The sequence below is a fragment of the Lethenteron reissneri genome, chromosome 39 (assembly GCF_015708825.2).
Source record: "Lethenteron reissneri isolate LAM-NWPU_2019-01 chromosome 39, ASM1570882v1, whole genome shotgun sequence".
NCBI classification, from domain to species: Eukaryota; Metazoa; Chordata; class Hyperoartia; order Petromyzontiformes; family Petromyzontidae; genus Lethenteron; species Lethenteron reissneri.
In genome coordinates this window covers 1680695-1701159 of record NC_083817.1, presented here as the reverse complement: position 1 = coordinate 1701159, position 20465 = coordinate 1680695, and the positions used below count along the sequence as shown (strand labels likewise).

General features: G+C 45.7%; 1 protein-coding gene across 5 annotated transcripts in view; it reads left to right on the top strand.

The window, feature by feature from the left end:
* Window positions 1-20465, top strand: part of LOC133352063 (single-stranded DNA-binding protein 3-like) — a 159015-nt gene that overhangs the window by 10740 nt on the left and 127810 nt on the right. For all 5 annotated transcript variants that reach the window (XM_061567794.1, XM_061567796.1, XM_061567795.1 and 2 more), the window contains 2 exons: window positions 12442-12514; window positions 20027-20088. In XM_061567794.1, the coding sequence (XP_061423778.1) occupies window positions 12442-12514; window positions 20027-20088 (135 nt within the window). The remainder of the gene's footprint in view (window positions 1-12441; window positions 12515-20026; window positions 20089-20465) is intronic.

Genomic DNA, 20465 nt, shown 5'->3' with positions numbered 1-20465 from the left:
TACAATAATGAATCCACTCTTTGATATATGTGGCACCGCAATGTAATCTCGGCTGATGGCAATTCCTGTGTATCAACAGGAAGACGCATTCCTGCAAGTTGAAGAAAACACGAAGTGTAGTCAATAGGATGATGATTCGTGTACATACATTTACTGTACTGTAACAGTTACCTGTGACCAAATAAAACACGGTATTCACTCCCATCTCGTCATCAGATTTTAGAAGTTACGCAGAGTGAATTCAGCCTGGATAGTGCCCGGATTGGTGACCAGACTATAAGTTACGCAGAGTGAATTCAGCCTGGATAGTTGCCTGTAAGGATGACCACCATGTAGGAGATACAGTTGCAATAGGCTGTGTGGGCAGTAGAGGGCACTCACAGAAACTAAATTGTTCTCTCCCCAACCCCCACCACCACCAATTCGCACGCACCAGTGTGAACTTTCGCTAACATGTCCACAAGACACGTGGTGAGGCCCTCATCCAGGAGTGGTTTGACAAAACGAGCTGTGCATAGACCGTGGCAGTGAGTTTTGATGTGTGCAGCAGAGTGCGGTAATCTACCGCATTATGAAGATAACATCTTCGAGTGAATGAGAATCCTCGCTACTTTTGACCGCAACATTTCTCCTGGCCGAGATGAATCAACACATTACTAATATAGTGAGCCAAGAATGTGTGTGTCCCGCGCGTGACGTCACTCCACATGAGGCCCACCCCCCCGCGTGACGTCACTCCACATTAGCCCCACCCCCCTCATTAATATTCATGAGTGGGTGGATTATTACACTAACGCAGAGGAAGGTCGAGCTGAATTAAATAATTTATCACGCAAAGTCGCTTCAAATATGACGACGTTTCTTTACAGAAAGTGACGGTGAAAAATAAATTTTCGCAGCATAGTGCTACATCTGTGCGTGACGTCACTGCAAAAGAGCCCCCCCCCCCTTCATTAATATTCATGCACGCGTGGAAATTTACACGAACGCACAATAAGTTCACGCACTCCACATGCCGCACCCCTCCCCTAATTAATAACCATGAGCGGATGACGTCACTCCACATGCCGCACCCCTCCACAATAACATTAGCGGGTGACGTCACTCCACATGGGGCAACCACCCCCCCCCCCCCCTCATTAATAATCATGAGCTGAACAATTTTTCTATTGAATATTTCAGATTTACTGCAGTATACACCTGTCCTTGGTCGGGCAAGAAAGCTAGTAGTGAGATAAAATAAGTAAAATTTTTAAATACTTTTTTTTAAACACGCTTTAATGAAATGTACCGTACTGGTAATGGCAGAACTCCACCACTCCAGGAAGGCTTGCCACAACGTAAGGGCCCGTGATGATCTACAGCCAACGTCAGTTGAGCGTGGACAATTACACCCAATGCAAAACACAACATATAAAAAAATATGGTTTAAAAATATGTTTTTTATTTTTAATGTTAGAATATAGTATTGTCATCAGTATGACATAAGTATACCAAGTTTGCAGTCGATACCACATTGGGAAGTGGGTTAAAATTGAGTTACAATATTTGAGGATACGACAACAACAGACAGAGTGAGTTAATAGAAAGTGTGTAAAAAGATTGTTGAAAAATATATTTTTTTATGATAGAATATAGTATTGTCATCAGTAAGACATAAGTATACCAAGTTTGCAGTCGATACCACATTGGGAAGTGGGTTAAAATTGAGTTACAAGATTTGAGGATACGACAACAACAACAGAGTAAGTTAAATAAAAAAGCGTGTAATACAAATAAAAATAAGTTTGCCCCAAACCTCCATGGAAAATCGTCACAACAGCATAAACGCCCCCTGTTGGTTCATTAAGCATTTTTCTTATTTTAAATTTCAGTTTCACCTTTTACCATAGGCATATAGGGAAAACATTTCTATTATTTTTCTCGCAATGCATACATAATCACATCGTTCGTTGAAGAATCCGTTGATTTACATCCGTGCATGCTTGTGCACGTTTCCCTTCGGCTGATTAGAAGGAAGACGCATTGTGAACAAACATCACAGGTGAGACGTTGCAGGATAGGTGAGGCAAGAGGTTACCAACAAGACCGTACAAACAACACAACTAACTAAACCCAACAACCAAGGCATGGTAGATGATACTGTAGAAATAATAAGTGATTCCTTAATGGAATTTCATCGGGTTGAGGATTCGTGAGTGGTCAAATTACTACTTTAAATAGTTGGTATCCAATAATCAGGCTGCTGTGCGTACAATTGCCAACAGAGGGCATGCCAGTGTGTTGCGAGTTTTCGTTCACAGGTATGCGTTGAAGTGCATGTTCAAAAGTCCCAAATTGATGTTTCCTCTATTCAGTTGTATCATTGGTTGTATTTTCCGTGTTATGATAATATCACCATGTGATTTAAGGTACTGGCTTAAAGGGGTTAGTGCATATTTTTTTATAAGCCAGTCTGTACAGTCAACACTGCTGCTTGGCTATTTACGTGGAATGCATTTTACAGAAGAGATGCTGTCCGTGGTGGAATGGTCAGGGCATTGGACTTGCAATCCTCCTGTTAAGTTCAATCTTTCAAGCGTGGCAGTTGAAACAACGGGGCAGCTTTCTCAAATTGCCCACCCCTGTCCACCGAGCAGTGCATGTTTTGAGTGGTGGGGTAAAGTGTGAGTACTCCCATCTCTGTACCTATAGGGGTCGGCTCTGTTGAGATCTATCGAGTGGAGATCATTCCACCAGCAGTAGCATGGGCAAGTTATGTACAGTATTTGCAGGGCTAAAGCTTTACTTTTTACATTTACTTAAACTAATTCCTGGCCAACTGGGACATAGACTTAGGAGGTGCCATTCGTTTCGCCATACACACGAATGACACAAGACTATGCTATTACCAAGGTGTAATAATAAGCATATTGCCAAAGTGTGCTGAACTTAAACACACACCCGTGAAATCACTTGCATAAGTAGACCACTGTCCTGGAGTCGGCTCAAATCTCAGATGTGACAACTTGCATTCACTCTACAGTAAACACGAAATCCCAATGCGACATGAGCTGTCGATGCAATAGTGTATGTAGCTGCAGTTTTAGACAATATGGAATAGGTCAGATGGTTGGCACACAACTGGGTGCACCTCAACCATCCCAGCGTGGATGAAAAAGTCAGTTCGTCCGAGTATGTCTGACGCCGTGGAATGTTTTAAGTGTTTTTCCCCTTATAAAGAAAGGGGGACATCTTATTTCGACGTGAATTAACAGCCCTAAATGATTTCCTCACTGCCCAAGTAAAAACGCCACTTCATAATGATGCGAATGATTGCTCACGTTTTAAAAGTGTCTTGACATATACGTCCAAACTTGTGCGACTGCTCAATTGCAGCAAAATAAGTAATGGGCACTGAATTCGTGTTTATTTGTATGTATGGTCACAGTAACACTGCTGTTTATTTACGTACAGAACTGTGCATGTGTTGTTAATAATTGCCTGTGTGGTGTCACTGTAAGTACGTGGCATTAATAATGCTTGTGCTTGGTGACTTTAGCAGCAAACAAGACTACAGAACTTCTGTTGTAACAACTTATGGCCATGTCAATCCACAGCCTTCCCCATGCTGTGTCATCATTGTGGGGATTGTTTAACCATACTTCACCGTGCTAGTAAGTGGAGGTTGGCTTAGTGGGAAGGGGATTTCACTTGCCACAGATGTTAGCCATGCACGTGGAATACAACTGAGGCCGCAAGGTTCATAAAACTATTAAAAAAACTTTTTTTAAACCATGTAAGGCCCTTCGAGCTCTCTGGCTCTTTTTCAGAAGCGATCTGGCCACAATTGATAGCTCAATGAAGTGGCTTATCGTGTGGAAATTTATAGCAACCAAATACTCTAAACGCTTGTTTCTAAATGGGGAGGGGAAATCTGGGCTCGGAGAAACATCCACGAGACCACAGGGAGAGAGACACGCAAACTTCAAACATACAGGGGTCAGGGTCGGGATAGAACCCTCGAACTCCCGTCTACATGGGGAGGTAGTTGACGTCTCTCCACCGTGGCGCAGGGCACAGCAACCACTGGGCCACTGCAACACTCCAAACACCGACAAAACAATTCTATAAACCTCTGGTTACACGCTCACCAATGAATGTGCGTCTTGTATCCACTGGTCATTGTTAGTGTTCACTAAGTAGTCCTGTAGTTCCGTTGTGGTATCTGTCGTCCTGCATTGGCACACAATACACTGGGAATGCCAGCAGTGGCTTGAGCAAGCAATTGCAGGGTTGCACCTTTACCTTTGACCCATCGTTTACTCGCAGGTCCGAATTGTGTGGATGTCTTCTTTACACTTGTGTGCGTGATGCTGGTGACGCATGTGGCTTTAGTGCGGCAATTAAAGGAACTGTGGTATGTGTGTGTGTGTGACCTGGGTATGTGTGTGTGTGCTACTGACTGGGTATATGTACGTGTGGCTGGGGGTTGGTGGCAGTGGCGCTATGAACCTGGCGACCCGAGCTCCATTGCCACTCAGGCAACACCAGTGGTGATTTTAAGAACCGGTTCTGGGCCTCTCCTAGGTCGACTCAACCTCAAATGAGTATCTGGTGTGGTGTGTAAACATCACCACTCGGGACACAAAGGTGGCCGGGCGTGTTGCTGGCCACCCACCCCCTCTTGTGCCGTGCCGGCCTTCAATGGTGCACAGCACTCTCTGTTCAGGCCAAACGGGGAATCTCTGTGTGGCTGGCTACGTGTCTTTGTGACTGGGTGTGTGTGTGAGCGGCAGCGTATGTGTGTGTGTCTGACCGGGTATCCACTCACTGGGTATGTGTGTCACAGACGTGCCCAGTGCAGTATTGCCTTTCATTTGTGTGTATTGTGTACTCGCGGTGAAATGCGTGTGGTCACAGGTGTGCGTTCACGTGATCGAGAGATGCACACGGGTGAATGCGTGTTGTGTACAGGTGTGTTAGGTGCTTAAATGTACGTGTGAGCATGTTGGCTGTACTGTATACCCGGAGCGGCTTAGGAAAGTGTGGCACTGACCAAAAATGCAACTCCCCAAATGAGATTGAATATTTGAGAGACATTACCAAGTTCAGCCTCATCGATCTGTCAGCGACTCCTTTATAAGTCTCGGTTTCTCAATCAAATACGTTTCATTATACGGATAGAACAAACCCTAACTCTCAAGCCCCGGATTGGCTGCTCCATCAGCATCTGTGCCACCCCTAAGAATTGTTGGTCAACATGAGTGTAGGACATGCAGTCCACGGGTGATTCAAGGTTATACTTGAGAGTGAAGTGAAGTAGTTCAAACTGACCCCGTCGCTCAAGATACCCCCCCCCCCCCCTGCTACGCTTAACACTTTTGTCCCATTCGTGTTGTACGAGACCGCTTCAGTGTCGGAAGCAAATCCTTCTTCAGGATATGTTACGCACCCATTTTAGGAAATTCTAATGTCGCATCGTCGTCACCTTTTACCGTCTGTCATCCACTTTAAACTTTTTCGCACGATCCCAACGCGCTTCGGTGTGACAGACAGACGCGCACACATCACGCGGACGTACAGGTCACCTGTAAAAGTTCAACTGCTCTAACATTTTCATTCACCGTAAACTTTCATCACGTGCTGCTGTTTCCTGCAGCACTTGAAGCAGAGTTCGCTGTCATCCCGGGAATACCCAGACTGCCCCAAGCAACTGTGGCATCACTTCACATAGGAGATACCAGATGTTGGCACTACCGCTCCGCAAACTTTCCGCAGAAACATGTCATTGTATGAATTTAAAGAGAAGGTCCTGGCCAAAAACATCTGGCGGGTTGGTCAGCATCGTTTCGGGCAGTACCTGCCTTGCTGATGAGAGACCTGTGTCAAAGCCAACTGTAGCGATTGATTGGTAGTACTCGACTGAATTAATTCTGGAACCGATTCGTTGTAGAAAAAAAAACTTTTTATTTCTAATGAGGAAAGGCAGTTACATGAAGGGGACTTACAGTATTGTCTACCACCTATGGTTTTATTCGCATTATATCGAACAAAAAGTGCAGGTTAACCGCGAACCATATATATAATCAATTTTAATTTAGTGCATTAACTTTCTTATTCCAAAATTAAACTGCATTTCTTTTGTATTTATCACCACGCGCGCACCTAAAATCAACGGACACAAACCTGCGGGGCAAGGATATGGCAATAGAACAATGCCTGCCAGCAGACAATCTTGAGTCGGCGTACTTGTTGAGCTTCGCAGTGGGACAATGGCCATTTATTCCTCCAGCAGGCGACTCGAGAGTGACGTGAATCCACCATCGTCGCCAAGCTGTCATTCCGGTTGTACGAGTTCCGTTCCCAACCTCCCCCCCCCGTTGAATTCCTGCTCATTTCATTGACTGAGAATGGAGACTTTTCCTGGTCCTCCACTGCGGGTGGGGTGGGAAAGTCGACCCCTCAATGTGGCGTCAGTCCTTTGGGACAGTGGCGTGGTTGGCCTGAGCAGCGAGGAGGTGAAGAGACAGGAGGGCGTATATGTGGAGATGGCCTTGTGTGTCGCGCTGGATTTAGATGCTTTCAGAGGAAGCTCCAGAGAGGCCTTCCAGAGTGACGTTCTTCACTGCAAGGCCCGCCGGCCGCTGGCGGCCCCTGGTGGGCTTTGGTGCGGCCCCTGACGTGCGCTCCCCCCCCCCAGCATCATCATCATCGTGCTGCTGTCAAACCCCCAATGGCCCTCGCACCGATGTCGTCTTGACGGCGAAAGTGGCCCCCCTTTGAAAATTTGTGAAGAACACTGTTTTAGATGATACTTTAAACTTTTTTGCATGCTGTATCGTAGACTGTTCATTCAGTACTTAAGAAAGTTTTAAATCGGTACATATTACCTGCTGTGACAATGGATCAGAAACGTGGACATTGACCAAGGAGAATGGGGGGTGACATTCTTGTGGTGACACCGAGAGACAGGAAGTATAACACATGTTATAGAACATGCTAAATACATATCGACTGCTAAGAAAATATTGGGGAGGACCTGCGATGGAGCGAACACAATCGGAAGGACGTTGATCACGGAGATAGAGCAATTAAAGCTTCTCATTGTGCAGAAGCTAGATGGCTTTTTATATTACAAGTTGTGAGAGAATGCGACGGCTTATGGAGGCTTTCATCCATCAGTGGATTCGTCATGGGTGATGTGCTGTACTGTGTCCTGAACTGTTCAGGATTGCTGTGTGCGAGTGTCTGCGTGGGTTTTGTCGCGTGTTAAATATGACCGTCTGCAGGTCTCGCGCGTCGTTAGGGATAAATGGCTTAAGCCCAGTCTATTGCTGCGTGCACTTCATTGCTTTTATAAACTGAACGTAAGAGTGCGTGTGAGAGAAATACAGCAAACTACACATGTGCGCTTACTGTAGTTTGTGCACGAATATAGAGATATATTTCTTGAGTTGCATTGTGGTCTTTATGTTGATGGTGATCTTAAGACTAGACAACCATAATGCACTTCTTCGGGAAATGCTGATTGTTCTGCATTTGCACAACGGCTCTGTGCCTTTTGCAAATGTTTGTGTGATGTCTGAGTAGTATTTGTGAGTTCCCCTGCAGGTAACAGGATGATGATGGCAACATGTTCATCATGCTATTGCTGCTAATGACGACACCATGCTGCCTGTGCTGATAATTATGATGATCGTGATGTGACATATTTAGTCAGGAGAGCTTATCCGAGTCTTAAGATGCCTTTTCAAGAGGCTCCTGAATTGGATTTCTTTTGCCCATTCATTTCAAGCAGTGTTTTAAATGCGAAAGGAAACGAAACTACCTCATAAAGGCCCACGCATAACGAGGCAATAACAGTGAAAAGTCCGCAAACAGAACTGCCTGTGGAACTACTTCCCCAACTGCTGTCCGCTCGACCTTGTGTTTGGGAGGGTTCAGAGCCCTTCGTCGCGATCGTCTCCCAACCCTTGCTTGCTATGTGGTGCTCGATGGCCCGCTGCGGTGCAAGCACGTGCATGAGACTGGCAATGGAATGGCAGCAAAAGGAGGGACTAAAAACGTCTCTGTTTAAAATGGTTTTCTCTCTTTAGTTATTTTCAAACGTCTTTCTCACTTCTTCTTTCCTTGATTGATGTTAGACTACTTCTGCATTTCCACGCATGGCGCCCTGAGAACGATTGTTTAGGGGCGCTTTATACATTTTAATTATTATTATTCTCATGCGCCTGAGTGGACGACAACCGTTGCTGAGCGTGGCGCGATGAGATGAGTCCGAGCGCAGGGACGAGAAGTGGTTTTTGGCATCGCAGGGCAGTGAGGGGTGTTGGCGGTGTGAGGAGGGCCTTCATCCAGTAGTGGTGGATCGGCAGCAGCAGCTGAGATCACGATGACGACGATGATGGACACGTTTATGTGGAGCATTAATTCCGTCAGATCTTGAGACCAACGACCAACGAATGTGCTTGCAGCTTCAATCGGATTAAAATCTCAGCGGTCGTTCAACTATCACCCCTACTTTTAACCTAAGATTTTTTTTACAGCTGTTTTAAAATATGAAGGTGATTGATGACGATGATTTATGATGACGCACCTCCACATTACACCGCTACACTACACCGCTACACCACAACACTTGTGGAAAGGCCTCCAATAGAGGGAGCCCCTGTAGAAGGTGTTTGGCCTACTATTCCACGCTTGCCTAGACGTCTTGGAGGCGGTTTGGAGTTCCCGCACTTTAGCCCACAGCACACAACCTGCCGATGGACTAAATGCCGTGTACTCATTTATACTGCTGGGTGAACAGGTGGGCAGAGATTTCAAGAATCTTGCACCGTCTCAGCTGCCGAGCTGAGAGATTGAACCATGAACCTCTGGGAGTCCAGTGTGTCAACCATTATACCATGGCAGCATCCAAAATATGTATCGTACTCCAGTATAATGTTCATACCAGTTTCCTATGTTCTCCGTACAAAGGAAGACAACACAGTAGCTTTGCAAACCTGTCATCGGCTCTCGAACCCGTTAAACGATACTGGTGATTCAGAAGGAACGGGGAGTGGACCACCACAAGATGTGATGGCCTTATGCGGTACCGTGTTTACTGTATAAGGGTATTCGCAGCACACAATGGGAAATGAGGAATGTGAAAACATGAAACGTGGAAGACATAAATATCTTTGGGGGCAAAAAATGAGGAAATGAGATACCATGCGGATTCTTTTTGTCCACTTTAACGCGAGTCCATCACGCAAATTGTATTCAGATGAACTGGAACCTGATCTCAGCAATTGTTGCACAATCGTTGTGAAGTACAGTTCTCTACTGAATTGTTAAATCACCATTTTGTATCGAAGTATAGCTCACATTAAATATATATTTCATATTTCCTTGTAATTTCCCCGTAATTATATCCCGATTGTGCTATCGGCATCGCGTCATGAGATGGAGAATCCATTTGGAGCTAATCGTGAAGTAGTGTACCCCTTGTTAGAGAACAGCCCGTGGAAGCGGATATTACAGAGCTACCTCTCAGATGCCTTCAAGTGATCTCCGGTCCACAAAGTAGAGATCAGCACCTTCTCACCTGTTCCGCACATGAGAGTAATTTGTGTCTCGTGACATTCGAACCAAGATTTTAATTCTCAGCCCTGGGCTTTAGCCAACTTAAGTACAGATTCAAATTAATTGCAATGTTTTTTTTGGTGCAGTCATTGGTGACCATGCTAAGACCATCAACTCACTACACTTGAGAAGCCGATTTAATTACGGGCAGCTGCTCTGATGTAAACCCAGAATCTCAACGGTGCAGCACAACACGCTGATTTCCGAGCCACCCATCCGCCTCTTACATTTATTAAAAACAAACCTCCATAGATGTATTGTCACCATGGTCTTGTCACAAAATCATTGCTGTAGCCTGGAAGGAGCTGTTTAAGCATTGACCTGCAGAACTTAAATCTCCTAACAACATTGCAAGCCGGTGCAATAAATGAGTTTCAGTCTAATGAGTGGGGTACAGCATTCTGATATGAGTCAACTATAAACGATGCAAACATGGGTGGACATTATTAAAACTCTCAGCAGATGGCAGCACAGTAAAAATTGCATTGTGGATGTAATTTTTTTTTCAGAGGAACATCTTTGAAGAGCGAAGGGAGTTGGTCACACGCAGTGGCGCATCGAAAGGAATTCGCGGTGGTGGCACTAGCCCATCCGTGGCCCTGAGTAGAAATTATTTACCTACCATTGCATTGTCCAAAATAAATCCGAAAATTGGATGATGATGATGATGATGGAGAAGAGACGTTTAATTAGTGGCAGCACAACCCCAGCCGTGAATGAAGTGACCACTGTGTTCCACAACTTACACTGCCCTGATGGTTTCAGGGCCCATGGTGAAGTTAGGGTTATCACCTGACCTGATCTTCCCAGGACGTTCTCGTTTTTTACGTGCTTGTGCTGGGGAATCCATAAGTCTCCCCGGTTAATATTAAGTCCTGCTTTTTGCCATTTGGATAATGATAATAAGCCACCACTCGAGACAAAGCATACACATTAAGTTCTCCACTCTCCCAGTATTATGAGATACTTATTCTTAAGTTTTTTCGGTAAAGTCACGTAGGTAAAAAATTAAAATTAATAAAAGTAAAATAAAATAAAAATAAAATAAAAATCACGACGTTTCGGAGGCAACACAAGCTTCCGTCTTCAGGAGGAACTGTCACAGCACGCTTGCTGTACTTGATACAGTACTTGATACAGCAAGCGTGCTGTGACGATTCCACCTGAAGATGGAAGCTTGTGTTGCCTCCGAAACTTCGTGATTTTTATTTTATTTTTATTTTATTAATTTTAATTTTAATTTTTTACCTACGTGACTTTACCGAAAAACCTAAGAATATGAATCCTTGCAGTCACGAAAGCTTCAAATCTAGAATTATGAGATACTCTTCTTCCTCTGTCCCAGTTTTGTGTACCTTCGAGGTGGCGACCCAGCCACGTTCTCTCAATACCAAAGCGTTCCCTGCATTGTGTTGACAGCCCATTGTCACTCCACTGCTTCGTGAAGGCTTCCTTCCCACAGCGTGTTGGTCACGCGGGTTGCTTGACCGTGCTTGTCAATGCTGACTGGCAACGAGGCGGGGGATCGTGGGGGGTCGAGGACCGGTTCAGATGTCAGCAGAAAGCTGCTCTTAAAGCGCGCTTATATTTTAATTGCTGCCAGCGTATGCCTCTGGCTCTCGTCTCTTCCACCGAGAGAGAGGGGGAATTGGAGGGGCAATCGTTCCACAGGATCTAGAGCGGAGGAGCCTTATGCGCCCTGTGTTTTCAGCTGCGCCGTGTGATGAATAGCTAACCTATGCTTGGGTAGCTGTTGTGCTTAGGCATCCGATGGCCCCTCACCTCATCTCCCTTGTGTTTGTCCGCAAGGGATGTGAGCCAAAAACAAGTTTTTTTTCAATAAATCCTCCCCACAACTACTTCTTTGCAAGGCTAGGCAGCCAGCCAGCCAGCCCCTCCTTGTATGTCACACCCCAGTACCACGAGGCCATGGTCCCTTAAAGGACTCGAGGGACGGGACCACGCCGGCACCCTTCATCTCTGGTCGCGATTGTGAATTGACGCGCATCAATTTCCACCGTCTTTCACCGTGCGGTAGAAAACTTTCAGCGGTGGCTGGAACTGCGGCTCCACGGACATTCTGTCGTGGATGTTACAGATAATATAGGATGTGTTTAGTGGCGGCCTTAATCTCACTCGCAATTCTCTGCAAGTGAGGTAAAAGTGAGATGTTCCTTTTCTCCCACATTATTCAGAGCATCATCACAGTGCTTTGTGGCTTCCTGTCAGGACTATGTTTTGGCACTGATAATTGAACGTGCTTCTTTTAAACTTTGTGCTGTTTGTTTGGCCATGCTTTCTTTACATAAAATATACATATTCGATATAAAAATTCGTGATGGGTTGTCACTTTTGGCTGATGTGGCACTCCGTGTAAAAATGGGACAGTTGGATAAACATGCAGGTGTAGAGGCATCCATCCAATTTACGTGATGTCCAAAGCCATAAATAAAAATATCCCATGACCAAATCAGGTAGCGATGGCGATCAGCATGCACGAGCACGTGGTGTACACCAGGAGGGCAGTGCGACACAAAATCCAACTTTGTAATGATCGCCATCATCAACCTACACTGAACAGCGTGGTGAAGTATGGTCAAATACCATATTTTCCAGGCACATCTTGTAATTTTGTGTGTGTGTGCGAGAGACCAGATTTGTTCACCTCCATTCACATCGGGTGTACGTCTAACCTTCTGGAAAATATAGCAAAATCCCCATGGAGACCACTAGCAGCAGTTTCCCGAGCAGTGTGTTAACGCTTTATGGGGGATCTTTGTCTTTGATTTCTGCTTGACCTCTGTACATGTTTGTGTGTGCGCACGTGTGCAGGCTTGCTTTGTACGTGTACGAGTACTTGCTTCACGTTGGCGCTCAGAAGTCGGCACAAACGTTTCTGTCTGAGGTGAGTCACACGAGAAACGCCTTGCGTCGGCAAACTCTCCGTTGGGACGGCTTGCGTAGATTTCTGATGGCTTTTCTTCTCCTGCAGCTGCCTGGTAAATTCTTCAGAGAATTACCAAGACATTTTGTTTATCGCAAAACGAACATTTAAGACCCCAAGACATAATTGCAAGGAGCAGGCCATTTTGGGTCACTATTATGGCCAGAATACATTTGATGTGTACAAGCGGCGTGACGGGGTGGAGCAGACGGCACGGGCACACTGGGGCATGTTGTCTGGGTGGAGCAGGCGGGGCGAGCACAGTTGGCTGGGCCGTGTCACCGCTGTAGATGGGAGCAGCAACGATGTGGGGCTCTTCAAAGAAAAGCCAAACAGACCTGCAATCACCCAGGAAGGGAGGCACAGTCACGATGCAGAACACGAATGAAATGGGAAGAGCAACTCCATGAGCCGAATCTTGAAAATCCTGCTCAGGCTGTTGGAGTTGTTTGATTTTGTTCTCTTTCATATCGTGGTCCATTCCAGATTTCTGAGTTGAGGTAACTCTTAATAACAGTACACCGTATCCTCTGGGTTATAAAAAAAAGCTCTAAAATGAAAGACGCACCCCAGACATGTGCCCGGTTTCAATAATGCTGCACAAATCTGGTCTTGCACACACACACACGCGCGCGCGTACCTACCGGATTATGAGATGCATTCCCATCTTTCGCATTACAGTACTGGGGGAAAAGTGCGTCATAATACGGAAAATTCGGTGATTGGAGTTTAAATAAGTTGGTGAAAAGTAGTAAGTGATGTTGATTCATTTGTAGGATTTAAACTAGCTTCAAATGTAAAGAAGTGTTTTGTTGTTGTCACAGAATTTTTTTTTCTGGACACAAGACTCCACCGTGCAGCGAACTCGGAGTTGGGAACAGAGATAGAGCAGGCGAGATGAAGAGCCAGATTCTCATGCTATTCCAACGGAGCCAATTGCCTTTTGTTGATTGGAAACATTTGCATTCTCAATTAGAAGCCTAATTGTAATGGGAAAAGGCTGCGATTGCGTTGAAAACTGCTTCTGTATGTTACGCGACTCTAAGTAAGCTCTCGGGCGCAAGCTGGCCCGTGGGAGACCCACAAGCGTCTCGTTGGCACGCTCTGCTCGAGCGGAAGCTGGCGCTCTTTCAAGCACCGGCCGTGCGCCACAGCTCGGGCCAAGTGTGGCCACGGTCGTGGAGCGTGGATTAAGGGTGGCTGCGAGAGCCGAGCGAGCAGTCGGGCTCAAGAGTCATCGTGGCAGATGCATACCTCTCAGCCCCTAATCAGTGCCCTACCTTATTACAGACCAATTCAGACCGTATTGGTCACCCCGTGCCCCTTATAAATCCCAACGTTCATCCTACAAAGTCCCATCACAAGGGAGAAACACAAACAAATAGACACAAAATTATGTTACTAAACAAAAACTGTTTTACGTATTAATTTTGATAGTTGCTGCCAATGATGCTACTTATGCTATCGTCTGTGATCTTGCATGCTGATACTGCTGCTTGCTTGATATGTGGATGCACACACTCACGTTGTAAATATACAACAATAAACACGAAAAATTATGAAGGGTTGAATAATATACTATCATCCATGTACATCCCAATCTGCTACTCTGCAGAATAAACAAAAATCTGTCCCACGACTTTTGTTATTTGCCACTTGTGATGTTTCTGTTGCTCGCATTGAAACGGCTGTACGCCTTGTGGACCTGGACACTCATGTCCCTGTACAAGACTATGGGTGGACATCTAAGCAGCTGCCTCTAGTGGGCAGAGCGACTGGACACAGGAGTAGCCTGGTCACAGAGACCCTTCCTTCCTCCAGAGGTGCCGCCGGCAAGAGGAGCGAGTGGCGGTTGTGTACGGCGCGGTAGGCAGCACGGGTGGTGCATCTGCCAGTCATCTCGGTCAACCCACGGCACCACCTGGGTCTGTCCCGCCGTGACCTGCCAGCAGCGAGCCTTCGACACTTCACGTGGCCTCAAAGTGCACCTGGCCTGGCACGAGCGCTGTGGTGATGTCACCGTCACTTGGTGATGAATGGCGGCTGTTGTTGTCATCGTTGCAGTTGTGTGGTACAGCCCTCCGATTAGTTTTTTGTGTTGAATGGCACGGTGTGGGACGTTTTTTTCGCACCCCACACTCAGATGGAGTGAAATGTCAGACATCACGCCGAACAACACGAAAAACTAATCGGAGAACTACGCAACACAATCGCTAAAGCCTGGCCAGTGTTCATGGTGCACGTGATTCTTAGCTCACAGCAGAAGGCCTCCCCTTTGTCAGTTGTTGGGGTTGTTTGACCATACTTCCCTCAACTGGCCAGTACGTGATGCTTATAAGTCGATAAAATAATACTACAGCATGCAGGACAGCTGGAAGAATCCTATGCTATGCTCGGAGGGGTTGCAAATGGCCAGACACAACTAACATCTTTAGATTCGTGCTTTGCAGTGTTGCAACCGCAATCGCCATTCAGCGCTGTTATTGTAAATTATACTTACGAGCAGAATAACATCCACCTACTCTGCAGTGTCTATAATGGCGTTAAATAGCACACGCGTACGCGTTTGCGACGCAGTTAAATGTCTTAGGTACGCGACGAATATCCAGTTCACGCTGTTGGGCATCGTGAGATGCGGCTGCGTTCAGAGAGCCACGTAAATCCACGTTTTATTCCAAGGGTGCGAGGGAACACGCCACGCGCAAGCGAGCCCGTGAGCTTCGAAGCGAAGCAAGCGACGTGTGCGGCTCACGCTGCAGTGCAGTCACCCGCGCTGTAGGTTGTGAACAGGTGCGCACACAAACGCCCGCAGAAAGTGTCCTCATCACGACTGACGGCTGTTGAAACAATTGGACCTTTTTGTTCAATCTCCCCGCCGACCCACTCAGCACTTACGTCCACCCGGAAGTACAAATGGATACAGCGCAGTTCGTCGGCAGGTCGTGTGATGGGCTAAAGTGTGGGTACCCCCCACATCTTCCAAGACATTGAGACGGCATGGAAGACAAGGTCAAGATTTCCTCGAGACAGGCTCTCTCTTTCTCTCTCTAGAGCTCCATCGGGTGGAGACCCTTCCACCTGGCAATGGTGTGAGCAAGCAATTGCAGGGCTGCACGTTTACCTTCCCCTGTGTACATGCCTCAGTGGGAGTGTGATGGCGTGATGGCTTGGTAGGCAGTTTCCCAATCACGCTGAGCTCACTGCTACCCAGAGACCTCTGTAGGGTACAATGTTTGTTTTAAAATGGGAAGTAAAATCCAGACATTTGCTCTCAACAGCAGGCCATTGTGTCTCTATCATCAGAATCATGGCCATCAGCTATTTACCACTGGATGAAGGCCCCTCCACACCATCGCAATCCCTCGTGGTCCTTCGCTGCTCCCGCTCATCCCACTCCTGCACTTGAACTCAACCCGATCACTGCTTGGTTCCCCGTGGCGGTTGTCCTCTTGAGACTCATTCTCTCCAGTCCCTTTGGGCGATGTGTCCTGCCCAAGGCCAACTCTCACTTTTCTTCAAGTTCAATAAGGTGTTTCTAACTCGTGTTTGGTCCCTGACCCACGCTCGATCATTTTTCTGTCTCTCGGTGCAATTCCAAGCCGGTGTCTCTGCGCACGTGGCAGTGTCAAGTTCTCAACGACGCGTTGGAAAAAACTACCCGCAACTTAAAAATATAGTGGTTTTTCAATCAAACTCGGACGCTGATTCTCTACTTCAGCTCTGCCTCGGTCAAATACCGGTCAACGCTTTGGGCTATGCATTGTCGGGTTAATGTCAGAATTTTGTAGTTAAAATAACGGCATGTCATAGGTTGTCCCCCCGTTCTTCTCGCAAACGATACGTTTGAGATTTACACTTTGATCACTTTCCACTTGGTGACGTATTTTTCTTTCTGAGAGAAAAGTTGAAAAATCTGTGTCGTAACAAGCAGCCACTAGACAGCGGCACATTGAAAGTGTTTCAAGGTGACGGTGAGTAAAAAAAAAGAGTCTCTCTGCATTGCTTCCACCAAATGTCACTGTGGAAAATAGGTCCGAGAATACCAACAGCTTAACCGGCATAGAAAATTGACACAAACGTAATAAAGCATCTTGCCAAATGCTGATTATCTTTTTGCGATGGATTCTGAGAAAAATGATGGACAGCTAACAACATTAGCCTAACTCAATTTTTTGCACGCTGGCCAAAGGCTCCTGGGAATGTTGTTGCTAGGCAACGTGCACTGTTTAGCAGTGATTTAGAGGTGATTCTCAAAATGGCGTGCAGGCCTGCACAGCGTTCTTACCCAGGAGCGGATCTCATTGGCTGCTTAACTTCTGTGCAGGATGAGTCCGTGCAGCTTACGGTGCTGCTGGTGGACAGAGAAAAGTGACTTCTGAAAGTCTGGGCACACATCTTGAGTTTTCACTTTTTTTCCCTTTTAAGAGTTTTTTTGCCATTTGTCAAACTCACAACAGCACAACACAAAACCAACACCCGGTACCAATTAATACAAGTTTTTCAGAGTAATTCAGTGGAATTATAGCTTTTTTTTACGTAAAAACTGTGGCTGATTTTGTTTTTTGCAATTTAAGAACGGTTCTTCACCCCCGCTTGTGATATTTGTGACCTCGCCACTGCTGGCCACGGTTCTCTTCTCTCTCTGTCACCTTGCGGGCACCATCAGCTGCAACTGGAATTGGATCGTGAGTTTTGCGTGAACAAAAATATAGGATGTCAGCTAATCGCAAATGTCGTGCATAGATTGGAATGAGATTTGGTCAACATCCCGTCATGTTCCTAATCAGCTGATTGGGCAGAGTCTTGATCAGCCAATTGGATAATCTTATTTCTAGATTTGAAGCTTTCGTGACTGCAAGGATTCATACTCTTAGGTTTTTTTGGTAAAGTCACGTAAGTCTCCATCATCAGGTGGGACCGTCACAGCTGATGACGGAGACTTGTGTTGCCTCCGAAACGTCGTGATTTATTATTTTATTTTATTACTATTATTACTTTTAGTAATTTTTATTTTTATTTTTTACCTACGTGACTTTACCGAAAAAACCTAAGAGTATGGATAATCATATATTTTTTATTTTAATTTAAATAAATCCATAAAGTACTCAAGTTATGGTTACGGTATTACTGTAAATGGGGTCTGGAATGGATTATGGCTTCCTCCAGCTAGGAATAGATCTTGTCTGATGATGATAATGATGATGGCAGTGGTTACTATAGACCTAACAAAACATTGAGAAACATCGTTCGTTCCTCAGTATTAGCAGCACTGTATATGTTAAAAATAGCCTCCAGTACCTCTCGTGTGTGCAGTCGGTGTCGTGTGTGGGATAGTTCAACTCGCGACCTTTGTACTCAGCAGCAGCAGCAGGCATCTCACCGGGGCTATGCTGCACTGCAGTTCGTCTTTTTGGGAAATTCTTTATTGCATACATTGGCAGCCTGATGCTCGCCCATAGCGCTGTCACTTGAACGTTAATGAGGCGCCGTCTGACTGACGTCCTCACCGGGCAGGCGGCTAAGATGCACGCAGCGATGTGTGTGAACCTGTGAGCGTGTATAGTGCGGTACTGTACGTGTTACATTGTCACGCAAAAAAAAACGTGCACTTGGTAAATAAATGGTTCTCGCAATCGATTCAAATCCACACGGTTCATTCACACGCAGGGTACCTTCCAACGGATGCAGCGCTCTCACTTCTTGCAACCCTCTCGAACAACAATCTTAGCAACAATGTTAGCAACGTCGAACCGCGTATAGCCCAAAAATCACCGCCGTGTTCCGAAAAGCATGCCTCATTCGGTAAACCGTGAAGAGCCGAAACACACATTTGACAAGGTTTTCCTGTACAAATTAATGTATGTTTACACCTAAACTGAACTTTTTACGAGTTGAATAAAATAACAAATTATGTTTTTGTTCTTTTGTTAATTACTTAGTACAGTGGCATAATATGTCATTGCGCAGTTCGTAAAATTGGATACCAATAACCCGATTCGGATTGGATTTTACTGCCTGCCAAGTGATGGGATTTTGGGAATTCTGTGTCTGATCCCATCAGTTTGGAATCTAATTCGGGTCACGACACGAGCCGTCATGATTGGATCCCTTCATAGCTGAACTGCGCCCCACTCACATATCTACATTTGTATCTCTTCCCAAAAAGGGCCTGATTTGTCGAAACTATGTGATATGTATGTATTCATCACCACTCAAAACCTTCAGATACAAATTTTCGTAGGCCTGTGTTAAAACATTTTTAAGTGTGAAAAACAATTGGCACCAAATTTTTGGTTCCCCAAATTAGTAAACATTAGCCTGTAGAATTTTAAAGCAGACAACGGCGCGCATTTTACAGTTAATACACCTGCAGTGTTAACCAGGGCGGCCCTTTGGGTTTGAACCGCGGATTGCTCCAGCGCGTTGCAACCACGCTAAGGCGAGAGCATGGCCACGGGCCCCGGTGTGAGGGGGTGTGCTGTGGCCTTCGCTGTGGTGGCACGTGGTGTCATAGGAGACGTCAGAAGAAACGAAATAAGTCTTCTTGAAATAATTGGTCATCGTGTTTTAGTGGCGTCTGCCATTATATGCACCATTATATGCACCTTGGCGGTCCGGATTTGTTTTATTTATTTATCAAAATCCTTAATATTATGTGTACACTGCATGTGCTGCGCTATTATGCACCCTTACGATTGTGATAATATAAATCCTTGTGTCTGTGTATTCGGGTACCGGTATCTTATCTGGCCCTTTATGCTGTTACGTACATTTAAACCATTGTTATTTTGCAGCCTGTTGTTCCAGTATCCACTATTAAGTACTCCGGCGTTTAACGATGCACTCTTATGCTCCCCATTACGTGATGTGCCTATACGTTCCCTAATATTGTTTTATGAACTAGCAATTCAAAAATGTGCTGTTTTGTACCCCGATGTCCAATTATGTACTGTTGTGTGTGTTCATTTTCGGTGATTCACTGCTTCATTCCCTAATGGCATTATATACCCAGATGATATTACATACCCCGATGTTCCACGTTGCTATGCGCCCGTCTGTTTGCTGACGTTCTGCAGTGTCGATACTCAGGGATGAGCTGCCGATTTTCAGATGAATCCGAAAATTCTGATGCTTTAGATATGAAATTTCAGGATGGTTCCATTTAATTATTTTTATTGTTCTACGCAAACTGCCGCTAAAGTGACACCGCGTCCGCACGTTCCTGCCAATAATGGTGTCAACATGGGGTCGGGGGAGACGTTAATACATTTATGCGCGTGCACTCGCCAAAATACGGTAACGTAAACTATCTGAAAATCAAAACAAATCCAAAATCCGAAACGTTTGCGTCCAAAACTCATTCCTAGTTGATACGCGCAGAGCCTGGGTGTGCCCTACAGCCGGACGCTGTTATGAACTCTGCTTTACTGTAACGCTGTGTGCGTGCCTGTGCTTATTTGTGTGTGTGTGCAGATACGGTGGGAAAAAAATATAACTCTGGGGGAGCCTCCTGGCTTCCTGCACTCATGGTGGTGGTAAGTGACCACCGCTGTTACCAGACAGCGTCATAAGAAGTTCTTGATTTATTGCCGATGGGGAGGCTTCTCGTATTAAGCTCGACACCACCTTGCGGGCTCGCACGGCTGCAGACAGGCAAAATACAATAACTGGAATGATGCTGCTGGAAGATAGATCGGGCCTAAAATAGTATTTGCTTTGCTGAAGTGGAGATTTTTTTCAAAGCTAACATCGTTTCCAGCTTATGAGAATCTCCATCAACTGACCAAAGTGTGTAGGCAGGGACACAATGTAACATGCAGTCCAGCTCTTAGCTGTAATCCGCTTATCTGAAAGTATTGCTGTCTATTACCAGGTTTCACATTCGGCTCCTTTGTTCGAATAAAGTGCGGTT